Source organism: Pelobates fuscus, chromosome 6 (genome assembly GCF_036172605.1).
Source record: "Pelobates fuscus isolate aPelFus1 chromosome 6, aPelFus1.pri, whole genome shotgun sequence".
Taxonomy (NCBI): domain Eukaryota; kingdom Metazoa; phylum Chordata; class Amphibia; order Anura; family Pelobatidae; genus Pelobates; species Pelobates fuscus.
The window spans coordinates 250,062,752-250,085,197 of record NC_086322.1 but is presented as its reverse complement, the minus strand read 5'-3'; the positions used below and the strand labels follow the sequence as shown (position 1 = coordinate 250,085,197).

The 22,446-nt window shown below is 43.1% G+C and overlaps 1 protein-coding gene across 2 annotated transcripts in view; it reads left to right on the top strand.

The window, feature by feature from the left end:
• Positions 1 to 22,446, top strand: part of AARSD1 (alanyl-tRNA synthetase domain containing 1) — a 194,414-nt gene that overhangs the window by 157,104 nt on the left and 14,864 nt on the right. For both annotated transcript variants that reach the window (XM_063458923.1, XM_063458924.1), the window contains exon 12: positions 19,098 to 19,192. In XM_063458923.1, the coding sequence (XP_063314993.1) occupies positions 19,098 to 19,192 (95 nt within the window). The remainder of the gene's footprint in view (positions 1 to 19,097; positions 19,193 to 22,446) is intronic.

Genomic DNA, 22,446 nt, shown 5'->3' with positions numbered 1-22,446 from the left:
TGTGTCAGTGTGCATATGTGTGTCAGTGAACTTGTCTGTAGTGAGCATGTGTGTCAGTGAGCTTGTCTGGAGTGAGGATATGTGTGTGTGTCAGTGAGCTTGTATTTAGTGAGCATGTGTGTCAGTGAGTAAGTGATACACACACTGACGCACATGCAGATAGGTATACAAAAATCACACAAAGACACAGACACAAACACTGACACAAAAACAAACATATTCAGATGCAAGCACTAACATACATACATACATATACACAAAATTGCACAAAGACAGATACAACGCTGGAACAAAAACAAACTATACTGATGCATAGATACATATATACAAACACTGACACACATACAGTTGCACAGACCCAGATGCAAACACTGACATGCGTACAGATGTATAGACACACAGATCCAAGCAATGACACACATGCAGGTACACAGATTCAAACACTGCCACACATAAAGTTGCAAATACCCACTGATATATATCCTGACACACAAACACTACAACATTAACCCCTTAAGGACACAACTTCTGGAATAAAAGGGAATCATGATGAAATATTTCCGTCATGTGTCCTTAACCCCTTAAGGACCAAACTTCTGGAATAAAAGGGAATCATGACATGTCACACATGTCATGTTTGGTTAAGGGGTTAACACACATGCAGTTACACACACAGATACAAACACTGCCACACGTGCAATACACAGATACAAACAATGACAAACATTCAGATACACAGATACAAACACATGCAGATACACAGACAAACGTATGCAAACACTGACACAAATACGGTTGTACAGACACTCAGATACAAAAAATGACACACTTACACAGATATTACGATACAGGTACACATACTGACAAACATGCAGATGCATAGACACAGATACAAACACTGACACACATGCAAATACAGACATACATGTAGGTACACAGTTACAAACACTGAAACACATACAGATGCACAGACACTGATACACACACCAACACATATACAGATGCACAGACACACAGATCCAAACAATGACACACTCACACATACACAGTAACAAACACTAACACACATTCAGATACACACACTGACACAAATGCATATACACATACTCACATAATGACATGTAGATATACAGATTACACAGATATAAACACTGACACACACACACAGGTGCACAGACACACACGCAGTTGCACTGGCACATTGATTCACATGCAGATACAGAAACAAACACAGATACAGACACACATATACACATTACCACACATGCAGATATACAGACACAGATACAAACACTGACAAATACAGTTGCACAGACCCACTGACACAGATATATAGACACAAAGATACAAATATTGACACAAATACAGATGTACAGACACGCAGATACACTCACAGATTTACAGATACAGACACCAAAACACATGCAGATAAACAGATCCAAACATCGAATCACATACAGTTGCTGATATATTCTGATACAGAGATACACACAATAAAACACATGCAGATGCAAACACTGACACACATACAGGTGCGCACACGCAGATACACAGATGCAAACACTGAAAAACACATGCAGATACAGTAACACACATACAGATACACATAAATATGTGCAGACACACACACACACACACTTCCATACATGCTGCCACACACATAGTTGCACGGACACACTGATACAAACAATGACACACATACAGATGTACAGACACACAGATCCAAACAATGACGCAGAGATATAGACATGGTTGCAAACACTGATATGTTCAGATACACAGACACTCACATTGACCACATTGACACATGTAGATACACAGACACACATACAGGTTCACAAACACAAATACAGTTGCACAGACACTAATAAACATACTGATAAACATGCAGATGCACAGATAGAACCACTGAAACACACATAGACACATGCAAATACAAACAGTGGCACACATACATATGTACAGACACACACACTTCCATACATGCATATACACAGACACTTCCATGCACACGCAGATACAGATAAAGTGACACACATACTGATACACATACTGACACAGATGTACAGATACACACTTCAATATATGCAAATACACAGACACAGATGCAAGCACAGATACAAACAATGACACACATACAGATGTACAGATACAAATGAAACACATACAGAAACCTATCCAATATTTATATATGAAACATAATTTAATATGAATAAAATCTAAAAAAGAAAGGTGTGAGAAATTAAGAAATTCTGTTATTTTTCAAGTCTTGCATGACATTTTAACTATGAATGTCATAATACTGTTGGATTCTACTGCAATAAAATACACATTTGTATTCAGAAACGTCTCACAAGTACAATACCCCTATGTACAGTTTTTATGGGTTTTTAAAACTTACAGGGGTCAAATATAGGGCTTTCCCCTTTTTCATGTTTGCATATTGAAATTTGCCAGATTGGTTTGCTGGGCCTATGTTGCCTTTGAGACCGTATGGCAGCCCAGGAATGAAATTTAACCCCATCTGTCAGGGTACCGTTCGCGGCAGTCCGAGGCTGGCACGCGCCGCTCGCGGAAGCCTAAACGCCGGTGGGCAGCATAGCACGTCCCGCCGTCCTATGTACTTACCCGCTCACCGGCGATCCCTCTCCGGCGATCGCGGTGGGGGGACTTACCTGGCGTCCCACGGAGTCCCCCTGCTGCCGTTCTGGCCCTCCTGGGCCATGTGATCGCGAGGTCCTTGAGAGTTAAAATAAACATTACAAACAGTTTAAAATAAATTTATATATACTTAGATCATACATATATGATCTAAGTATATTTATACACAAATACACTGTCTAAGTGTATTTTAAAATTAATATATATATGTATATATACATATCAAAATGCACGTAGAATGATATTGATTACATATATATATATACATAATTATATATATTTATATATAATATAAAATAAATATGTAATAACATTAAAAGATAAATAATAATAATTAAAATATATATGGGTATGTTATTTTGTTCTAACTGTATTTTGATATCTATATATATATATATATATATATATATATATATATATATTGATATCAAAATACACATAGAACAAAATAATATATATATCTATATACACAAGTATATATGTATATATCCCTATATATAAATAAAAATAATTTTAAAAAATTACATATATGTATATATATATATATATATACACACACGTGTATATATATAATAATTCTACGTATACATTTATGTCATATGTTTACATAATTTGGTCATTTTATTAATTACAATTTGCGGGACCTGCCTGACAACCCAGGCTGAAAGCAATTTAATTTGCTAGCACTATATTTAACCCTGTTACTTTTCAAGACACCATAAAACCTGAACATAGAGTGGTACTGTTTCACTCAGCAGACTTTGCTGAACACAAATATTAGTGTTTCAAAACAGTAAAATGTATTACAACGATGATATTGGCAGTGAAAGTTAAATTTTTTGCCTTTTTCACACGCAAAGGGCACTTACACGGACGATATAATTGTTGTGATACGTTTTACTGTTTTGAAACACTAATATTTGTCTTCAGCAAAGTCTCCCGAGTATAACAGTACCCCTTATGTACAGGTTTTATGGTGTTTTCAAAAGTTACAGAGTCAAATCTAAGGCTTGTGTTTCATTTTTTTTCACATTGAAATTCGCCAGATTTGTTACGTTGCCTTTGAGACCGTATGGTAGCCCAGGAATGAAAATTACCCCCATGATGGCATACCATTTGCAATAGTAGACAACCCAATGTATTGCCAATAGGTTATGTCCAGTCTTTTTTAGAAGTCACTTAGTCTCAAACAATGGCCAAAATTGGCGTAACATAGAATGTGACGGCAGATAAGAACCATTCAGCCCATCTAGTCTGCTCAATTTTTTAAAAATACTTTCATTAGTCCCTGGCTTTATCTTATAGCCTTATGCATATTCCACGCATGCTTAAACTCCTTTACTGTGTTAGCCTCTACCACTTCAGCTGGAAGGCTATTCTATGAATCCACTACCTTCTCAGTAAAGTAATACTTCTGTGATGTAATTCCAGTAAAATACAAGTTTAGCAGGCTAAGATTGCCACAAGGCATATGTATGTATATGTGTTTGTAGTATCAGTTAGTTAATTACACGTAGCTAAGATACTGTCATCACTGTACTGACCAGGTGCAGGAATGTAAGAACTGGAATTACGCGTCCCTCTCCTTTGTATCAGATGAGCCACGTGGTTAGACCGGATGGATGAGTTTAGACTCTATTCATTAAATAGGTTAAGGGTATGTGTGGGTGTAGTTAATTGTGGGAGGAGCTACAGTGCTATATAAGGAATGTACTCTATGTATTCAGTACTCAGACTTTGCTGTATTTTGGTGACGCTAGTCCCTCTGAGTCCCGATCGGTGATCCAATAAAGAATCTCTTCCTTCCTGAAGAAACCTGTGTCCATCTCTCTGTGCTTGGCTTCCGTCAGTTTCTCCGGTATCATTTGGTGCATTGGCCGGGAAGCTCATCGTTCAACGGTAGCTGAGAGGCAGAGGCGTGAGACGGTCTATCTTTGCCCACGTTCTCTACGGCTGCACCCCTGAACTTCTGCGTGGACCTCCCTTCGTCTCGGCGCCACTGGTCTGTTGTCCAGGAGATCATCGGCCTCTACGTGAGAAGTGCTGGGGTGTCCCCGTCGATGAGTGTGAACTCAGGTTCAGGAACGAGGAGGTAAGACAACTGCTGTTTTAGACGGCAGGACCCACTAGGGGTATACCGATTGTGCGGTAGGCCCAAAGGGGTTTTGAATCTGTGTATCTGCCCCCTCTGTCGGAGGGAAGGAGCGAAGGCGCACCGCTCGATCGAACGCTCTTTAGTCAGACCGTTTGATTTGGTTAGTCAGGCGGGGTCCTGGTGTAAATAGCCCTAGCCGGACACCGGTGTCTTGTCTAGACTAGCGTTCTAGGGTGTATATTACGTTCGCTAGGTCGGAGGGACCGGGAGACTAAGCGGCGCCTGTGTAAATTCGGTTCGCTAGTTCTCATCCTATCTGGGCTAAGTGGGAAGGCGTGTAAATTTGGAACCCACTAGACTTTTGATAGTGCGACTAAGAGGCGCCTGTGTAAATTCGGTTCTCTAGCTCGCTATATATGTGGTGATTGGGCAGTGTGGCTAACCAAAACGGGTGTATATAGTTTTAGGTAGTCCATTCAAGGTACTGGCCAATAGTTTAGTTGGGAATTGTAAATGTGTTAACGATTGTTTTAGTAAAGTGTATATCTTGTTAGATAGCGCGAGCTCAGCCGTCTAGCGAGAGTGTTAATAGTGTGTTGCTGTATTATAGTGCACGGTACCATAACCCTGTATATTTACTGACATTATATAATAAGTACTAATCATTGTCGTCCATTGCATGTTTAACACCATAACCACTAATAATTGTATTGTGACCTTAACTTGTGCTTTGACCTATGCTAACCGTACTGTAACCGCTATTTGTAAAAGACGATGTTACTGGGGTGTGTTATAGACGGGTAATTCGTATATAGAGAATTATAGCGTGGGTGACTGTATAGTTACGCCAAAGGGCATAATATTGATTATATAGTGACTGGTGTAACAGCTGTGTGTGTACGGGAATTCCCTGAGTGTTTATTGTTATGGTGTACGTTTCACTTGATAACCGTACCACGTGGTGCTGTTGCCAGAGGAAACGGGTGTGACTGTTGAATAGTACGCGTGTATAGTAATCGTTGTCGACAACGTTCCACTGTTAAATATGGGTGCGTCGCAGTCAACGATTCCGGATCCCTTAGGATGTATGGTTAAGAATTTTAAAAAGGGATTCAAAGTTTGTGATTTTGGGGTAAAGATGTCTCCTGTACGTTTGGTCACTTTGTGCACTAGGGAGTGGCCTACTTTGGTTGCGGCATGGCCGCCACGTGGCAGTTTGGATCCAACTCTGGTACAGCGCTTACACGTGGCTGTATCAGGTAGGCCTGAACTTTACGGCCAGTTTCCTTATATTGATTGTTGGAGACAGGCCGTAAATGACTCGCCAAAATGGCTCCGGACATGCCACGAGGAACAGTGTCGCCTCATGGTAGCTAGGACTTGTTCGTCCACTAGGGCTGGTGTTAGGCCCATTTTGGACACGCCCCCTGAGTCCGAGATCCCTTTGCCGCCCCCTTACTTTCCGTTAAGAAGAAGTGACGCAAACGCAGGAAGTCCTGCACCCCTCCCCTCATTACCCTCATCCACTTCCGCTTCCTCCTCCAGTACAGGATCCACCCCCCCTCGTACTAAATCTCCCCTTCCGGAACCAGAATCCACCCCCATTAGAAACGAATATCCTGATTTGGCGCCACTTCAGACTTCCGGTCAAGCTTCATCTAGCTCGGCTCGAAGTGTTTTATTTACGACCTTTTCCCAAAACCAACCTCCCACATCCCCATACCCTATCTCTCCCCGACCGGAACCCATGACTGACGCTTCCCTACGTAGCCCCATCCAAACCCGACAGTTGACTGGTGCCCAACAATTAAAGCACTATCAGATGCCTCTTCGCTTAAATCCCGGGTCAGCTTATATCGATGCCGCAGGTCAAATGGCACACGCTGACCCTGTCTTCGTATATGTCCCTTTCACCACTACCGACCTTTTAAACTGGAAGACCCATAATTCCTCGTATACTGAGAAACCACAAGCCATGACTGATCTGTTCACCTCAATAGTACAGACGCATAATCCGACATGGGCTGATTGCCAGCAGTTACTAATGACTTTATTTAACAATGAGGAAAGGACAAGAATAAATCAAGCAGCCATTAAAGCATTAGAGGATAGAGCCCGTGCTTTGAACCAAGCCAATCCAGCAGCATGGGCCGCGACACACTATCCCAACACTGATCCCGATTGGAACGTAAATGGTGCTGATATGGTTCAACTCAGAGCCTATAGAGACGCTATAATTGCTGGCATGAAAGCCGGAGGAAAGAAAGCCATTAACATGTCGAAGACAGTTGAGGTGATCCAGAAAAGCGATGAAGCGCCCAGTGTCTTTTATGACCGATTATTGGAGGCGTACCGCTTGTACACCCCCTTTAATCCGGAAGACGCAGACAATTCCCGAATGGTGAACTCCGCCTTTGTCAGCCAAGCTTACGGAGATATTAAGCGCAAGCTACAAAAGCTAGAAGGGTTTGCAGGTATGTCAATCACCCAACTAATGGAGGTAGCTAATAAGGTGTATATGAATAGGGAAACAGAAAGCAAGAAAGAGGAGGAGCGCAAGATGCGTAAAAAGGCTGATATGCTAGCGGTAGCGATCGCAGGCGTAGATAAACGGGGCCCAGATAGAGGCAATAATAGATGGAGTAGGGAGCCTTTGAGTAGGGATCAGTGCGCGTATTGCAAGGAAGAAGGGCATTGGAGGAACGAATGTCCGCAAAGAGAGCAGTACGAGAGACTATTACTGTGATAGGAGCAACTGGAAGAAGTGCTGAAAAACCGGTTCTTAAAAGTCGACTCTGTACATTGGGAGGCCACGTAGTAAAACACCAATTCCTTTATATGCCTGAATGTCCAGTCCAATTGCTGGGACGTGATATGCTATCCAAATTACAAGCGCAGATTACGTTCCTACCAAATGGAACAACATCCTTAAAGTTTAATGGACCTTCAGGTATTATGACTTTATCCGTACCAAAGGAAGAAGAGTGGCGACTTTATACAGTGTTGACTAGCCAAAACCCTAGGAGTGATGAGACATTGTTTAACATACCAGGAGTTTGGGCAGAGAACAACCCACCAGGACTGGCCCGCAATATTCCACCAATAAAAATTGAACTGAAACATGGGGTTTATCCAGTGAGCCTAAGACAATATCACATTCCGCAGAAGGCTAAGAAGAACATCCAATCCTATCTGGATAAGTTCATACGGTATGGTATCCTAAAATTCTGTACTTCCCCCTGGAACACCCCATTGCTGCCTGTTCAAAAGCCCGGCACAGATGAGTATCGACCTGTGCAGGACTTAAGAGCAGTCAATGATGCGGTTGTTAGTATACATCCAGTTGTACCCAATCCATATAACCTGCTTGCTTTAATTCCGGGCGGGGCTACTTACTTCACAGTTTTAGACCTCAAAGATGCCTTCTTTTGCCTCCGAATTGCCGCAGAAAGCCAATGTATTTTCGCTTTCCAATGGGAGAACGCTGTAACGGGCTCAAAACGCCAAATGACTTGGACAAGACTGCCCCAAGGGTTTAAAAATTAACCTACCCTATTTGGTTCAGCCCTAAGTCAAGATCTATTGGATTTCGAGTCCATCCCAGGAGAGTGTGTATTGTTACTACACATTCTCTGGAAGGCAGGATACAAGGTGTCTAGAAAGAAGGCTCAGTTGTGTTTGCCAACTGTCAAGTATCTGGGGTTCCATATCTCTGAAGGTCAAAGAATTATGGGGCCAGAGAGAAAAGAGGCTGTCTGCCAAATACCAATACCCAAGAATAGAAGACAAGTGCGAGAATTCTTGGGGGCAGCAGGCTTCTGTAGGATATGGATTCCCAGCTATGCGATACTGGCAAAACCTCTGTACGCAGCCATCAAAGGTACAGAGCACGACCCCTTCCTATGGACCCAAGAACAGCAAACGGCATTTGAAGATGTGAAGAAGGCTTTGATGAGTGCCCCAGCATTAGGTCTACCTGATCACACACGACCATTCTACCTGTATGTACACGAGCAAAGAAGAATGGCTGTGGGAGTATTGACACAGTACTTGGGATCATGGCAAAGACCTGTTGCCTACATGTCTAAGCAACTGGATGCAGTGGCCAGCGGACTTCCACCTTGTCTAAGAGCCGTAGCTGCAGCCGCCCTGCTAGTAGCTGAAGCCGATAAACTCACTCTGGGTCAAGAACTTTATGTACGAGTCCCACATGCAGTACAGACGTTGTTGGATTACAAAGGAAATCATTGGTTTAGTAACAGCCGTATGACCAAGTATCAAGCAATGTTGTGTGAAAACCCAAGAGTGCATTTAGAGACTGTAAACACCTTAAATCCAGCTACCCTTTTGCCGCAACCTACTGAAAGTCAACATGATTGTTTGGAAGTAATGGATGAAGTATTCTCAAGTAGACCAGATCTTCGTGATTTTTCCATCCAGAACCCCGATGTTCAATATTATACAGACGGCAGTAGTTATGTGAAAGAAGGGATCCGCTATGCAGGATATGCAGTAACAACCATAGACAAGGTGATAGAAGCTCGGCCACTGGCGAAAGGAACATCAGCACAAAAGGCAGAATTAATAGCACTAACACGAGCGTTACAATTGGCTGAAGGTTTTAGAGTAAATATCTATACGGACTCTAAGTATGCGTTTTTAACCACTCATGCCCACGGAGCTTTGTATAAAGAAAGAGGACTACTGAATTCAGAAGGCAAAGAAATCAAGTACGCAGCTGAAATCCTACAACTATTGGAAGCAGTGTGGGAGCCGAAAGAAGTCGGTATCATACATTGTCGAGCGCATCTGAGAGGTGATGGTGATGTAACCAAGGGAAATCGGATGGCAGATAGTGCAGCTAAGCGTGCTGCTGAATCAGGAAGACAGGAGTATGTGGGGCATATAGCTGCTCTTATACCAACTCCACTGTCCCAATGGACTCCAGTTTATACAGCTCAAGAAGAGGAGTGGTTAAAGACTGAACCGGGAAAGTATTTGGAGAACAAGTGGTATCAGCTAGAAGATGGAAGAATAGTTATACCAGCATCACTAGCAGTAGAAATTGTCCAAAACTATCATAACGGGACACATTCTGGGAGAGACAGTACTGAAGAATCTCTCAGGAAACATTTCTACATACCAAGATTGTCCAACTTGACTCAGGCCATTGTACGCAGATGTGTAACGTGTGCTAAAAATAATGCAAGACAAGGACCAGTAAAGCCACCAGGAGTCCAGTTTATGGGGGGACTCCCCATGTCCGATCTACAAATAGACTTTACAGTAATGCCTAAATCGGGTGGACATCGTTACCTGCTGGTAATTGTGTGCACCTATTCAGGCTGGGTAGAAGCATGTCCTACTCGTACAGAGAAAGCAGGAGAAGTTGTGAGATTCCTGCTACGAGAAATAATACCCCGATATGGACTACCCTGTTCTATAGGATCGGACAATGGTCCAGCTTTTGTTCACCAGTGCCTACAACAACTGACTCATATGCTTGGTATAAAGTGGAGGCTTCATACTGCATATAGACCCCAGAGTTCTGGTAAGGTAGAGAGAATGAATAGAACTATAAAGAACCAGTTGGCTAAAATGTGTCAGGAAACCCAACTTAAGTGGAACGTTCTCTTACCCATAGCTTTATTGCGAATCCGCAGTACCCCTACCAGAAGGATGGGCCTCTCTCCTTTTGAAATCATGTATGGGCGACCACCTCCCGTACTTGGTAACTTAAGGGGGGACTTGAGTCAGTTGGGAGAAGGAATTACTCGGCAGCAGGTTGTAGAGTTGGGTAAGACTATGGAGGAGGTACAGAAATGGGTACAAGATAGATTACCTGTGAATATTTATCCCCCTGTTCATAGTTACCATCCAGGAGACCAAGTGTGGATTAAAGAGTGGAATAATGTACCGTTAGGGCCCAAGTGGAGAGGTCCTTATGTTGTTCTTTTGTCTACCCCTACAGCAATAAAAGTAGCAGAAGTGACTCCGTGGATACATCACTCCAGGGTTAAACCAGCAGCAGTCGATTCTTGGCAAGTTACAGTAGATCCAGAGAATCCCTGCAAGATCCGGTTAAAACGTACTACTCAGTCGGAGTAACGAGGAATTATTGTGGATTACAAATTTTATTGTTACAGGTGTGAGTGAGAAGGCCATAATAAAGCCTGTCCGCTTACCAACACATAGTGTATAAGCCAGGAAAGTCTCGAAGGGACACCTGTGAAGACGAGCAGAACTCCATTCCCTGCAGCCCCTCACATCCTGGAAGCTGAGGTTCCATCGCACGGACGAAGACTGAGGATGACGGCGAAAGATGTGCTTTTGATTGTGTTTATTTATATGTGTTTTTATATTCAGGAAGGTAGAGGTACCGACACTCCTAGCTGTGAGGTATGCATTAAGACTACGAGAACAGGTAACCATATTTCCCAAACCCTAATTTGGCATTCACAATACGAATGTAAAGGAGATGTATCGAGATGTAGATACTTAAATATAGATTATAGTGTGTGCCATTTAGGAGTAGGAGAACCTAAGTGCTTCGGTCCGGAGTATCAGCCTCGTACAATTTGGTTGACTCTCAGGAATGGAGATCCTCAGGGGACCCTAATTAATAAAACGGTGTTAGAATCCGTACATTCTTCGGGTGTTCTGCTATTTGATGCGTGTAAAGCGATATCGAGTGGTAGAAAGCCGTGGAATGTATGTGGGGATCTTAGATGGGAGAGGACGTATGGGTCTAATGATAAATATATTTGTCCCAGTAGTAAAAATAAATATGTAAGTCCTAGATGCCCAAATAGAGATTATAACTTTTGCCCATATTGGTCTTGTGTGGGGTGGGCAACTTGGGGACAGACAGTAGACAAAGACATGATAGTGACTAAGTTGCCGACTAGCCCTTATTGTAAGTCTATGGAATGCAACCCAGTCCATATACTTATTAATAACCCCGACAAGTTCTTAGATAAGTATGGAAATTTATTTGGGTTTCAAATATACGGGACGGGTTTAGACCCTGGGACAATATTATTTATAGGGATAGAGACTGATACGGTATCCTCCCAGACTCATCAAGTATACCATTCCTTTTATGAAGAGATGAGTATAGATAATAAGATCCCCCATAATGCTAAAAACCTGTTCATTGACCTAGCTGAAAGTATTGCCGGTAGTCTTAATGTTACCAACTGCTATGTGTGTGGAGGTACTAACATGGGAGACCAATGGCCTTAGGAAGCAAAGGAGGTAATGTCCGGTTCTGAGGCAGTTGACCAACTAATATCTACACAAGCCGATTATCATTTGAGTGTTAGAGGTAAATCTGAGTGGAGATTAAAGACCTCCATCATAGGTTATGTTTGCATAGCAAGGAAAGGAATAATGTATAATACTTCTGTAGGAGAATTAACTTGTCTAGGGCAAAAAGCTTATGATGATGATACAAAGAATACAACTTGGTGGTCGGCTTCAAATGTCTCAGAACCATCTAACCCGTTTGCTAGATATGCCAGTTTAAAGGATGTGTGGTTTGATTTATCCATCACATCTACCTGGAGAGCCCCAGCAAATTTGTACTGGATCTGTGGTAAGAAAGCCTATTCGGAGCTGCCACAGGACTGGGAAGGGGCATGTGTGTTGGGTATGCTCAAACCATCCTTCTTCTTGTTACCGATTGAAACAGGTGAGACTTTAGGTGTTAAAGTGTATGATGTGAATCATAGGAAGAAAAGGGGACCCATAGAGATAGGCACCTGGGAAGATAATGAATGGCCTCCCCAGCGTATCATAGATTATTATGGGCCAGCCACGTGGGCAGAAGATGGTACCTTTGGTTATAGAACCCCAATTTATATGCTCAACCGTATTATAAGATTACAGGCGGTGGTTGAGATTATTACTAATGAGACCTCACAAGCACTCAATCTTCTAGCGAAGCATAATACCAGGATGAGGACAGCAGTGTACCAAAATAGATTAGCCTTGGATTACCTTTTGGCAGTAGAGGGAGGTGTATGTGGGAAGTTTAACCTGAGCAATTGCTGTCTTCAAATAGATGACGAAGGGCAAGCAATAGCTGAGCTTACTAGCCATATGGTTAAACTAGCGCATGTGCCTACTCAGGTATGGAAAGGGTATAATCCAAGTAGTTGGTTTGGTAGCTGGTATGAGTGGTTTGGAGGGCTTAAGGCAGTGGTAGGTGGAGTCCTACTGATTTTACTGTTGTGTCTACTCCTGCCGTGTCTTATACCCTTAGTAGTTAGGTCTGTGCAAAGCCTGATAGGAAGTATAGCAGAGAGGAAGGCTGCTGCACAGATAATGGCGATATATAAGTATAAGGCTCTAGATCAAGGAGAACCAATGCAGGAAGATGAGTGTTAAAAGATTCACATCATAAGATAAGTCTGGTCTGGTTCATGGTAACCTGAGGTATATGCAAACCAAGGTTAAGTGATGCCTCAAGTAATTGTGAAATATCAGAGGCATCAAAGGGGGGAATGTGATGTAATTCCAGTAAAATACAAGTTTAGCAGGCTAAGATTGCCACAAGGCATATGTATGTATATGTGTTTGTAGTATCAGTTAGTTAATTACACGTAGCTAAGATACTGTCATCACTGTACTGACCAGGTGCAGGAATGTAAGAACTGGAATTACGCGTCCCTCTCCTTTGTATCAGATGAGCCACGTGGTTAGACCGGATGGATGAGTTTAGACTCTATTCATTAAATAGGTTAAGGGTATGTGTGGGTGTAGTTAATTGTGGGAGGAGCTACAGTGCTATATAAGGAATGTACTCTATGTATTCAGTACTCAGACTTTGCTGTATTTTGGTGACGCTAGTCCCTCTGAGTCCCGATCGGTGATCCAATAAAGAATCTCTTCCTTCCTGAAGAAACCTGTGTCCATCTCTCTGTGCTTGGCTTCCGTCAGTTTCTCCGGTATCACTTCCGGATATTATTTTTAAACCTTTGCCCCTCTAATTTAAGACTATGTCCTCTTGTTGTGGTAGTTTGCAGAATACAAATATATGTATTTTATTGCAGTAAAAGCAAACCGTATTATGACATTCACAGTTAAAATGTCATGTAGAGCTAAAGAAATTTTATTTTTTATTTTCTCATATTTTTTATATTTTATTCATATTAAATTATGTTTCATAGCTAAATATTTTATGTTAAATGAAAGCCCTGTTTCCCCTGAATAAAATGATATATAATAAGTGTGGGTGCACTTAATATGAAAGAGGTGAATTACGGTTGAACAGACATAGTCAAATTCCAGATTTTGTTTACGTTTTGTTTTGATCACAACATGTACATTTGGCTCAGTGCTTAAGTAGATAAACCCCTAGTTGCACAATCAGGGTAATCTACACATACGTTATAGAATAAAAAACAGCATATATGTCTTCATTGAATATCTAAGAGGGTCTGCAACTCACATTGTTTAAAAAGCACAATAATGATACATACTGCAAACTTAAATAAAAATACAAAATTAAGATAAAGTGAAAGTATTAGTCAGTGTAGACAGATCTGGCTATGATCTTGCATTTAACTAAAAAAAATATATAAAAACTCTTCAGGATAAAAAAAAATAAGTATTATGAACAACTTATGCAAAAATGCATAAAAAGTGTTATATAAAAATACAAAGAAAAAAGTGATGTAAAAAATGTATTTCCATATAGAATTTCTTTTAAACAAAAAAGCCTTCTACAAAAGGAAGGGGTGTTAGATGTGTTTATCATTGGGTAACTTCATGTGTGTATCGAAAAACATGCATATATCTCTTGATAAATACTACAAAATTCACCACAGGCTAAAAAAAAAATATTTAATTATGTCACAATTAAAAGAATCTAGAGTTGATTTCTCCTTCATTCTTTTTGATGGACTGAGAAGTCTTTTCCTGTCCAACATATTTATCTCCTTAATTGAATCCTCGAGGAGATTTGACTCATTCTTTTTTCAACAAATTGTTGTCTTACTTTCTCCAACTGTTCATCCCATATTTCTGGGTCAGTCCATTTTTTTTTTTATCCTTTGAAATTGTGTTACATTAGTGAGCCACAGAGGATAGTGACAACTGAATCTTAAAATGAAACTATTTACATCTACACTCTTAAATTATGTTTTTGATTTAGAAAAGCAATTACTGCACACAACTTATCTGTTAGTCTGGGAACACTAACTTAATGATACCAGCAGGGATTTAGCTATGCTGATGCTTTTAACACATGCCTGTCTATGACAGGCGTTAGAGCTCTGCACTGAATGATATCATAGACTGACATGCTGTCTGACACCATGGGCGTAGGAACCCCAAAAAATCTGGGGGGGATAGCATTTTTACTCGCCTGGTATATTCTAAAACTAGGAGTTGTTTATCCCATTGTACAGCGCTACGGAATTTGCAGTCGCTATATAAATGATTAAATAATAACATTAAAGGGTCACTACAAGGAAGGGGTTTTACTTACCCAGATACAGCGCCGGGATCCTCCTGATTAGAACCACCCCTACCCTTCCCATGAATATTAGAACCACCCCTACCCCTTCCATGCACAAAAGAACCCCACCTACCCCTTCCACGCATATTAACCCCCTACCCCTTCCATGCATATTGGTACCCCCTAACCACTTCCATGCATATTAGTACCCCCTAACCCCTTCCATGCATATTAGAACCCACCCTACCTCTTCCATTCATATTAGTACTCCCCTAACCCCTTCCAATAATTTTTCTACCCCCCCCCTCCTCCCATCCATATTAGTAGCCCCCCTAAACCCTTCCAATTATTTTTCTACCTACCCCTCTCCCCCTATCCTTATTAGTAGCCCCCCTAACCCTTTCCAATTATTTTTCTGCCATGTTAACTAACGCCAGTGCTGGAGTGCCGCCGTGTTTACATTAAAAGGCCTGCAGGGACAGGCTATAGACACCAGAACCACTACATTAAGCTGCAGTGGTTCTGGGGACTATAGTGTTTCTTTAATGTGAGGTAAATTAGAGATTAGTGCCACGAATAATATACTAGATTGCCTACTTACAACCAGATGAGGATGGTGATGGGCTCTAGCTGCCGTCTGGCTCCACTGGTCTGGTGTAGAACAGGCTCTCTGGAGGCTGTTTGTAACTGGTCCCAAAAATCAATGTTCTGTGAGAACGGGAAGCAGCTCCATTTTTGGGGGGCCCTTTACACAGCTCAAGGTCTGGGTCCCAGGGTCCACCTTCATGTTCCACCAATGAGTTTGTTCACAGGGGGTGGAGTGTGTAGGGGATGTCCTGATGTGTGTGTAAGGAATGCATTGTGTGAATCTGTGTTTGTATGTGTAAGGGCTGCAAGGTGTGATTCTGTGTATGTACGGGATGCAGTGTGTGCGTCTGTAAGGGGTGCATTGAGTGTGTGTACGGGGTGCATTGAGTGTGTGTAAGGAATGCATTGTGTGTTTCTGTGTGTGTAAGGATTGCATGATTGTGTGATTGTGTGTGTGTGTGCACGGGGTGCATCAAGTGTGTGTAAGGATGAATTGTGTGTTTCTGTGTGTGTAAGGGTGGCATGATTGTGTGTCAATCTCTCTCCCTCGTCACTCTCTTTCTCCCCCTCCCTCCCTCCCTCGTCACTCTTTCTCCCCCTCCCTTGTCACTCTTTCTCCCCCTCTCTCCCCCCTCCCTGTTTCTTTCCCCCCCTCCCTGTTTCTTCCCCCCCTCCCTGTTTCTTTCCCCACCCCCTCCCTGTTTCTTCCCCCCCTCCCTCCCTGTTTCTTTATCCCCCTCCCTCCCTGTTTCTTTACCCCCTCCTCCCTCCCTGTTTCTTTACCCCCCTCCCTGTTTCTTTATCCCCCCTCCTCCCTGTTTCTTTCTTCCCCCCTCCCTCCCTGTTTCTTTATCCCCCTCCTCCCTCCCTGTTTCTTTATCCCCCCCTCCCTGTTTCTTTATCCCCCCCTCCCTGTTTCTTTATCCCCTCTCCCTGTTTCTTTATCCCCCCTCCCTGTTTCTTTATCCCCCCTCCCTGTTTCTTTCTCCCCCCCTCCCTCCCTGTTTCTTTATCCCCCCCTCCCTCCCTGTTTCTTTATCACCCCCCTCCCTGTTGCTTTTCCCCCCTCTCCCTGTTGCTTTTCCCCCCTCTCCCTGTTTCTTTATCCCCCTCCCTCCCTGTTTCTTTATCCCCCCTCCCTGTTTCTTTCTCCCCCCCTCCCTGTTTCTTTATCCCCCCTCCCTGTTTCTTTATCCCCCTCCCTGTTTCTTTACCCCCTCCTCCCTGTTTCTTTATCTCCCCCTCCATGTTTCTTTATCCCCCTCCCTCCCTGTTGCTTTTCCCCCCCTCTCCCTGTTTCTTTATCCCCCCTCCCTCCCTGTTTCTTTATCCCCCTCCCTGTTTCTTTCTTCCCCCCCTCCCTCCCTGTTTCTTTATCCCCCCCTCCCTCCCTGTTTCTTTATCCCCCCTCCCTGTTTCTTTACCCCCTCCTCCCTGTTTCTTTATCCCCCCCTCCATGTTTCTTTATCCCCCCTCCCTCCCTGTTTCTTTATCCCCCCTCCCTCCCTGTTTCTTTATCCCCCCTCCCTCCCTGTTTCTTTATCCCCCCTCCCTGTTTCTTTATCCCTCCTCCCTCCCTCCCTGTTTCTTTATCCTCCCCCTCCTTCCCTGTTTCTTTATCCCCCCTCCCTGTTTCTTTCTCCCCCCCCCTCCCTGTTTCTTTCTTCCCCCCCTCCCTCCCTGTTTCTTTCTTCCCCCCTCCCTCCCTGTTTCTTTCTTCCCCCCCTCCCTGTTTCTTTATCCCCCCTCCCTGTTTCTTTATCCCCCCTCCCTGTTTCTTTATCCCCCCCTCCCTCCCTGTTTCTTTATCCCCCCCTCCCTCCCTGTTTCTTTCTTCCCCCCCTCCCTGCTTCTTTATCCTCTCCCCCCCCTCCCTGTTTCTTTATCCCCCCCTCCCTCCCTGTTTCTTTATCCCCCCTCCCTCCCTGTTTTTTTCTTCCCCCCCCTCCCTCCCTGTTTCTTTCTTCCCCCCTCCCTCCCTGTTTCTTTCTTCCCCCCCCTCCCTGTTTCTTTATCCCCCCCTCCCTGTTTCTTTATCCCCCCTCCCTGTTTCTTTATCCCCCCCTCCCTCCCTGTTTCTTTATCCCCCCCTCCCTCCCTGTTTCTTTCTTCCCCCCTCCCTGCTTCTTTATCCTCTCCCCCCCCTCCCTGTTTCTTTATCCCCCCCTCCCTCCCTGTTTCTTTATCCCCCCTCCCTCCCTGTTTCTTTATCCCCCCTCCCTCCCTGTTTCTTTATCCCCCCTCCCTGTTTCTTTACCCCCCCTCCCTCCCTGTTTCTTTCTTCCCCCCCTCCCTGCTTCTTTATCCTCCCCCCTCCCTCCCTGCTTCTTTATCCTCTCCCCTCCCTCCCTGTTTCTTTATCATCTCCCCCCCCTCCCAGTTTCTTTATCTCCCCCCCTCCCAGTTTCTTTATCTCCCCCCCTCCCTGTTTCTTTATCTCCCCCCCTCCCTGTTTCTTTATCTCCCCCCCCCCTCCCTGTTTCTTTATCTCCCCCCCTCCCCTACCTGTGTTGTAGCGTGGCCGAGCTGTGTACTGTCCGCGGGTACAGGGAGCTTTTATTTCCTGTATCCGGCGGACTAACAGGAAGTGCACACTCAGTGTACACTTCCTTTTAGTCCAGCCGGGTACAGGAGACAGATGCTCCCTGTACCGGCGGACTATACCGCGCTCGGCCACGCTACATTGAGGGAGTGACAGGAGGGAGCGCTGAGCGCTTCCCTCCTGTCAGCCCCTCTCCTCTGGCTGCGCCCGGGCGGTGAGCCCTCATGGACGCACCAGCCCGGGCAGAGCTGCAGCCGCCTGAGGCTCTCTGCAGAGCGCTCGGGCGGCTGCAGCAAAAGGGGGGCCGGCGGAGCTGGGGGGGATTTCCCCATTACCTGTCCCCCCCGCATGATTTGCTGGGGGGGATACGTCCCCCCCATCCCCCCCGGTTCCTACGCCCATGTCTGACACTCCACTACCCAAATACACACACACACACACACAAAAAATGTTTAGTTGATATGCCGCCAATGAAACTTACATGTATTTAATTATGCATTGAAAATAGAGCAATGAGACTTCAGAGACATGAACTATACACTCTCCACTGCTTCATTATGATAAAATTAATATTATTCATACATATATTTACTCTATAATTAACAGAAAAGTACATTGTGGCCCAAACCAAAATATTTACAGTACTGGGTATAGCTATAAAATAGGGCTGACATTGTTTCTCCTATATGTACGTGTAACGGAAGTATTTATAGTTGCCTTTTCTTTTCTTTTTTTTATAATTACAGGACATTCTGGTATTCTTAACTGTTGGTGATGAAAAAGCCTCAGGATTATTCCTTTTATCAGGAGCAGCAGATGTTGTCGAGCAGTTAGGTCCAAGGTAACTGGTTTTGTGCCTAAAGTGCATGACTTTCTGAATAGAACACAAAAATCTTTATTGATATAGGTGCTTGCTTAGTACAATAAGGTTGTGTTACTGTGCACTCAATGGGACACAATCTGCACCTGCTTATTTAAAAATATACTTTGGCATTATTAATGATGGGTAGCTCTTTCATGGTATGACAGGGAAAATAAGCAAAGTTATGAAAAGGAGCACCTAGATTAATTTACACACACATACACAATCACACATTCTACTTGAACACTATATATATATATATATATATATATATATATAGTATATATAGTGTTCAAGTAGAATGTGTGTTTTTAAGGCCAAATGCCTGTATTTGTGGGATGAGTGTGAATCTGTCTTACCTATAAAAAACCCAATCACCCTCTTACCTCAGCCATTCCCTTTCAGGTTGTACGTTACCTAGGTTACCTCTTGGGCTTTCGGTTCAGCTCTTCACACCAAAATTTCCTACACTAACCTCATTCACACTGTTCCTGCCTTCCTCCACGAGACTCAACCGCTCTCCGTACTGCCAGCTGCCTCCATCCACTCTGGAGTCTCGCTGCAGGTCTCTTCCTGAAACCCATCTTGTAGGTTTCTGCGGGTAACGCAAGGCATTCTCTTGATTGCCTGCTGCTGGCGCTTCTCCCGGCCTTTCGTTTTAGGAACGTTGTTCCTCTCCACTATTGCGCATTTGTGCCTTGCTGGATGCAGGCTTTCGTTAAAATATGTTCGTTACCCCAACGTTCGTACAGTCGAACGTATTGGGTGGTTATTTCAATTATTACAGTACTTGTTTCGTTTGTTCATCACTTTGGATTCAGTTTATTCACCCCTGCATTCGAGCACTCTGCTATGGCATTTCACACGTTTGAAATGGTGTGGGTTTATCTGTCTTGTTCGGTTCTTTGCATTTTGTATGGTTCCCCTTGGCATTCGAGTTTCTGGTCAAGGGGAACTTTAGCTTGTTTGCAGATTTGTTTCTTTCATTTGCTATTGCGGAGTATAGTCATTCTGCACTTTGTTTCAGTACTGATCCTCCCTTGAATTCAAGTTTTTCTCCATGCAAGGGGCACATTTGTTTGTTTCGTGTTTTTTATTCTAAGTATACTGATTCGGTACTTTGATGTTTGAGTCAATTTGTGCTTTATAAGTCTGTTTTCATTCGCATAGTTAACAGTTTATTTGCACTTGATTTCAGTATCTGTTTATTTATTTCTCAAACGGTTCCATTCATTCTATCAGAAGGACATCTACTAAATAGATTTTTCTGGTAATACTGTACAGACTACTTTATCCACGATTCACTTTATTTGCATATTCGCTTGATAGACACTGTTGGTTAATTCGCTTGTTGGCTAAGCAAGCTTGGCACTCATATATTCTTTTTCTACAAAAAATTAATTTATTAATTGTTAATTGTTTTCTCTGCAATTGTTCTCTGCTATTGTTCTCTGTTATTGTTCACATGGTATTCATGCTGATCATATGTTTATTTATATTAATCTTCATTTACGTGCATGTCAGGCCTGGTAATTATATGGTTACAATTATATGTGCAGTATGTAATTATCCTCAATACTTTTTGTAGGCATCGTAGGCCAGGCTTTCCATGGTCTTCCAAGCATTTGTCGCAAGCTATTCATCATATCCATACTGTTTATGTTTAAGGTACTTTCTGTTACGTTTATTTTCATGTAATCCCATGCGTTATGTCCTTAACTTTAATGGAGGCATTACTCTGCCTTATTCTTCACGTTGGGTTCACATATAACCCTTGCATTTATGCAATTGAACGCCCCTCATTCCTTGGGTTGACATGGGGCTTTTCTCTATAAACTTGACCCATGCATGGTCCATGATACGCATACATTTACAGTCATCTGCTCCTGATTTATGGCATCATTTCTATGCATTCCTTCGTTAAATTTCTATGATGGGTTTGAATGTATTTTTTCTTAGCTGGAAAGTAGAGAATCAGTTCTAAATAGGAGTAACAGATATTAGTTGACTCAGTGGCTTTCGACAAGTTGACCGGGGGTTGGTGCGCCGATTTTAGTTCCAGGCACGCAACGCCCAACCACCGCTGCTTCCTTTCGTGGGAACAAGATGGCCGCCGTTTTCCCGAACACGTGGCTTTTGACTATGCGAACGCCGGCCAGAAGGAACCCTCAATTGCCAATTAGTTTTGACTAAAATAGCCAGGGTGGTCGGTGGTTCGGTAGTTTTGAAACTGCCGAACAAACTAAATCTGGTAAAAAGATACAAAATACTGTTCGGAAAAAAAGTCTTGAATATGCTGGGTTTTCTTACAAATTCCCTTAATTTTGAACTTTAATTTTGTTTTTATTATACTTGTAGTTATACATATTACATTTCACTCGTAGGTCACTCACTATAGCAGGGATAGGCAACCTTCGGCATACCAGATGTTGTGGACTACATCCCCCATAATGTTCTTACACCCATAATGCTGGCAAAGCATCATGGAAGGTGTAGTCCAAAACATCTGGAGTGCCGAAGGCTGCCTATCCCTGCACTATAGGAACTTGCTCCTGAGGACAAGCACTCTTCTGATCACCTTCAGGGTATGTGGATTATCTTCCCGTTTTGTCATATTCCATTTCCACTACTAACTTCCCTTACTAACTGGTGTATTTACTTCTATGGGTGTATACTCATTAATGTTTCTCAAATTAAGTTTGTTGTCTGCCAAGGTTTCGTGCCTTTTTTTTTACTTATGCTATTTCTTTTAAAGAGTTAAGCCCCTGCCCAGGGACAGAAAACTGGCTTATAGGTTTCAGGTGCTGGCATTCATTTAGTATTTATATCACTCACCAGCGAGGCCAACTCCCTGCCTCACCATGGAGGATTTTTGTCCACACGGCCCTACGTTTTATGCTTCTTTTAAATGTCACCAAGAGGCCAACATCCCACCACATCATTTGGTGGCTACATTCCCTTGAGCCAACTCCTAGTTAGAGCCTCTCTCTGCCGCTTGGCAACTAGTAGGGCCTCACCTGTCATGGGAAACATTAATTTCTTTGCCTACCGGCATTAGTTAGCCAGCCAGTTCAGAATACTTAGTATTTCTTTTGTACGGGTTATTGATTATGCCTCTGGTTACTTTTCTTACATGTCTCAAGCATCTGGACACAAAGACAGTCTGTCCCTTCCAGGCACTCCAGCCATGTCCAGCGTCTCTGCCCGACCCAGTTCCCCTGTTGAGTCACTCA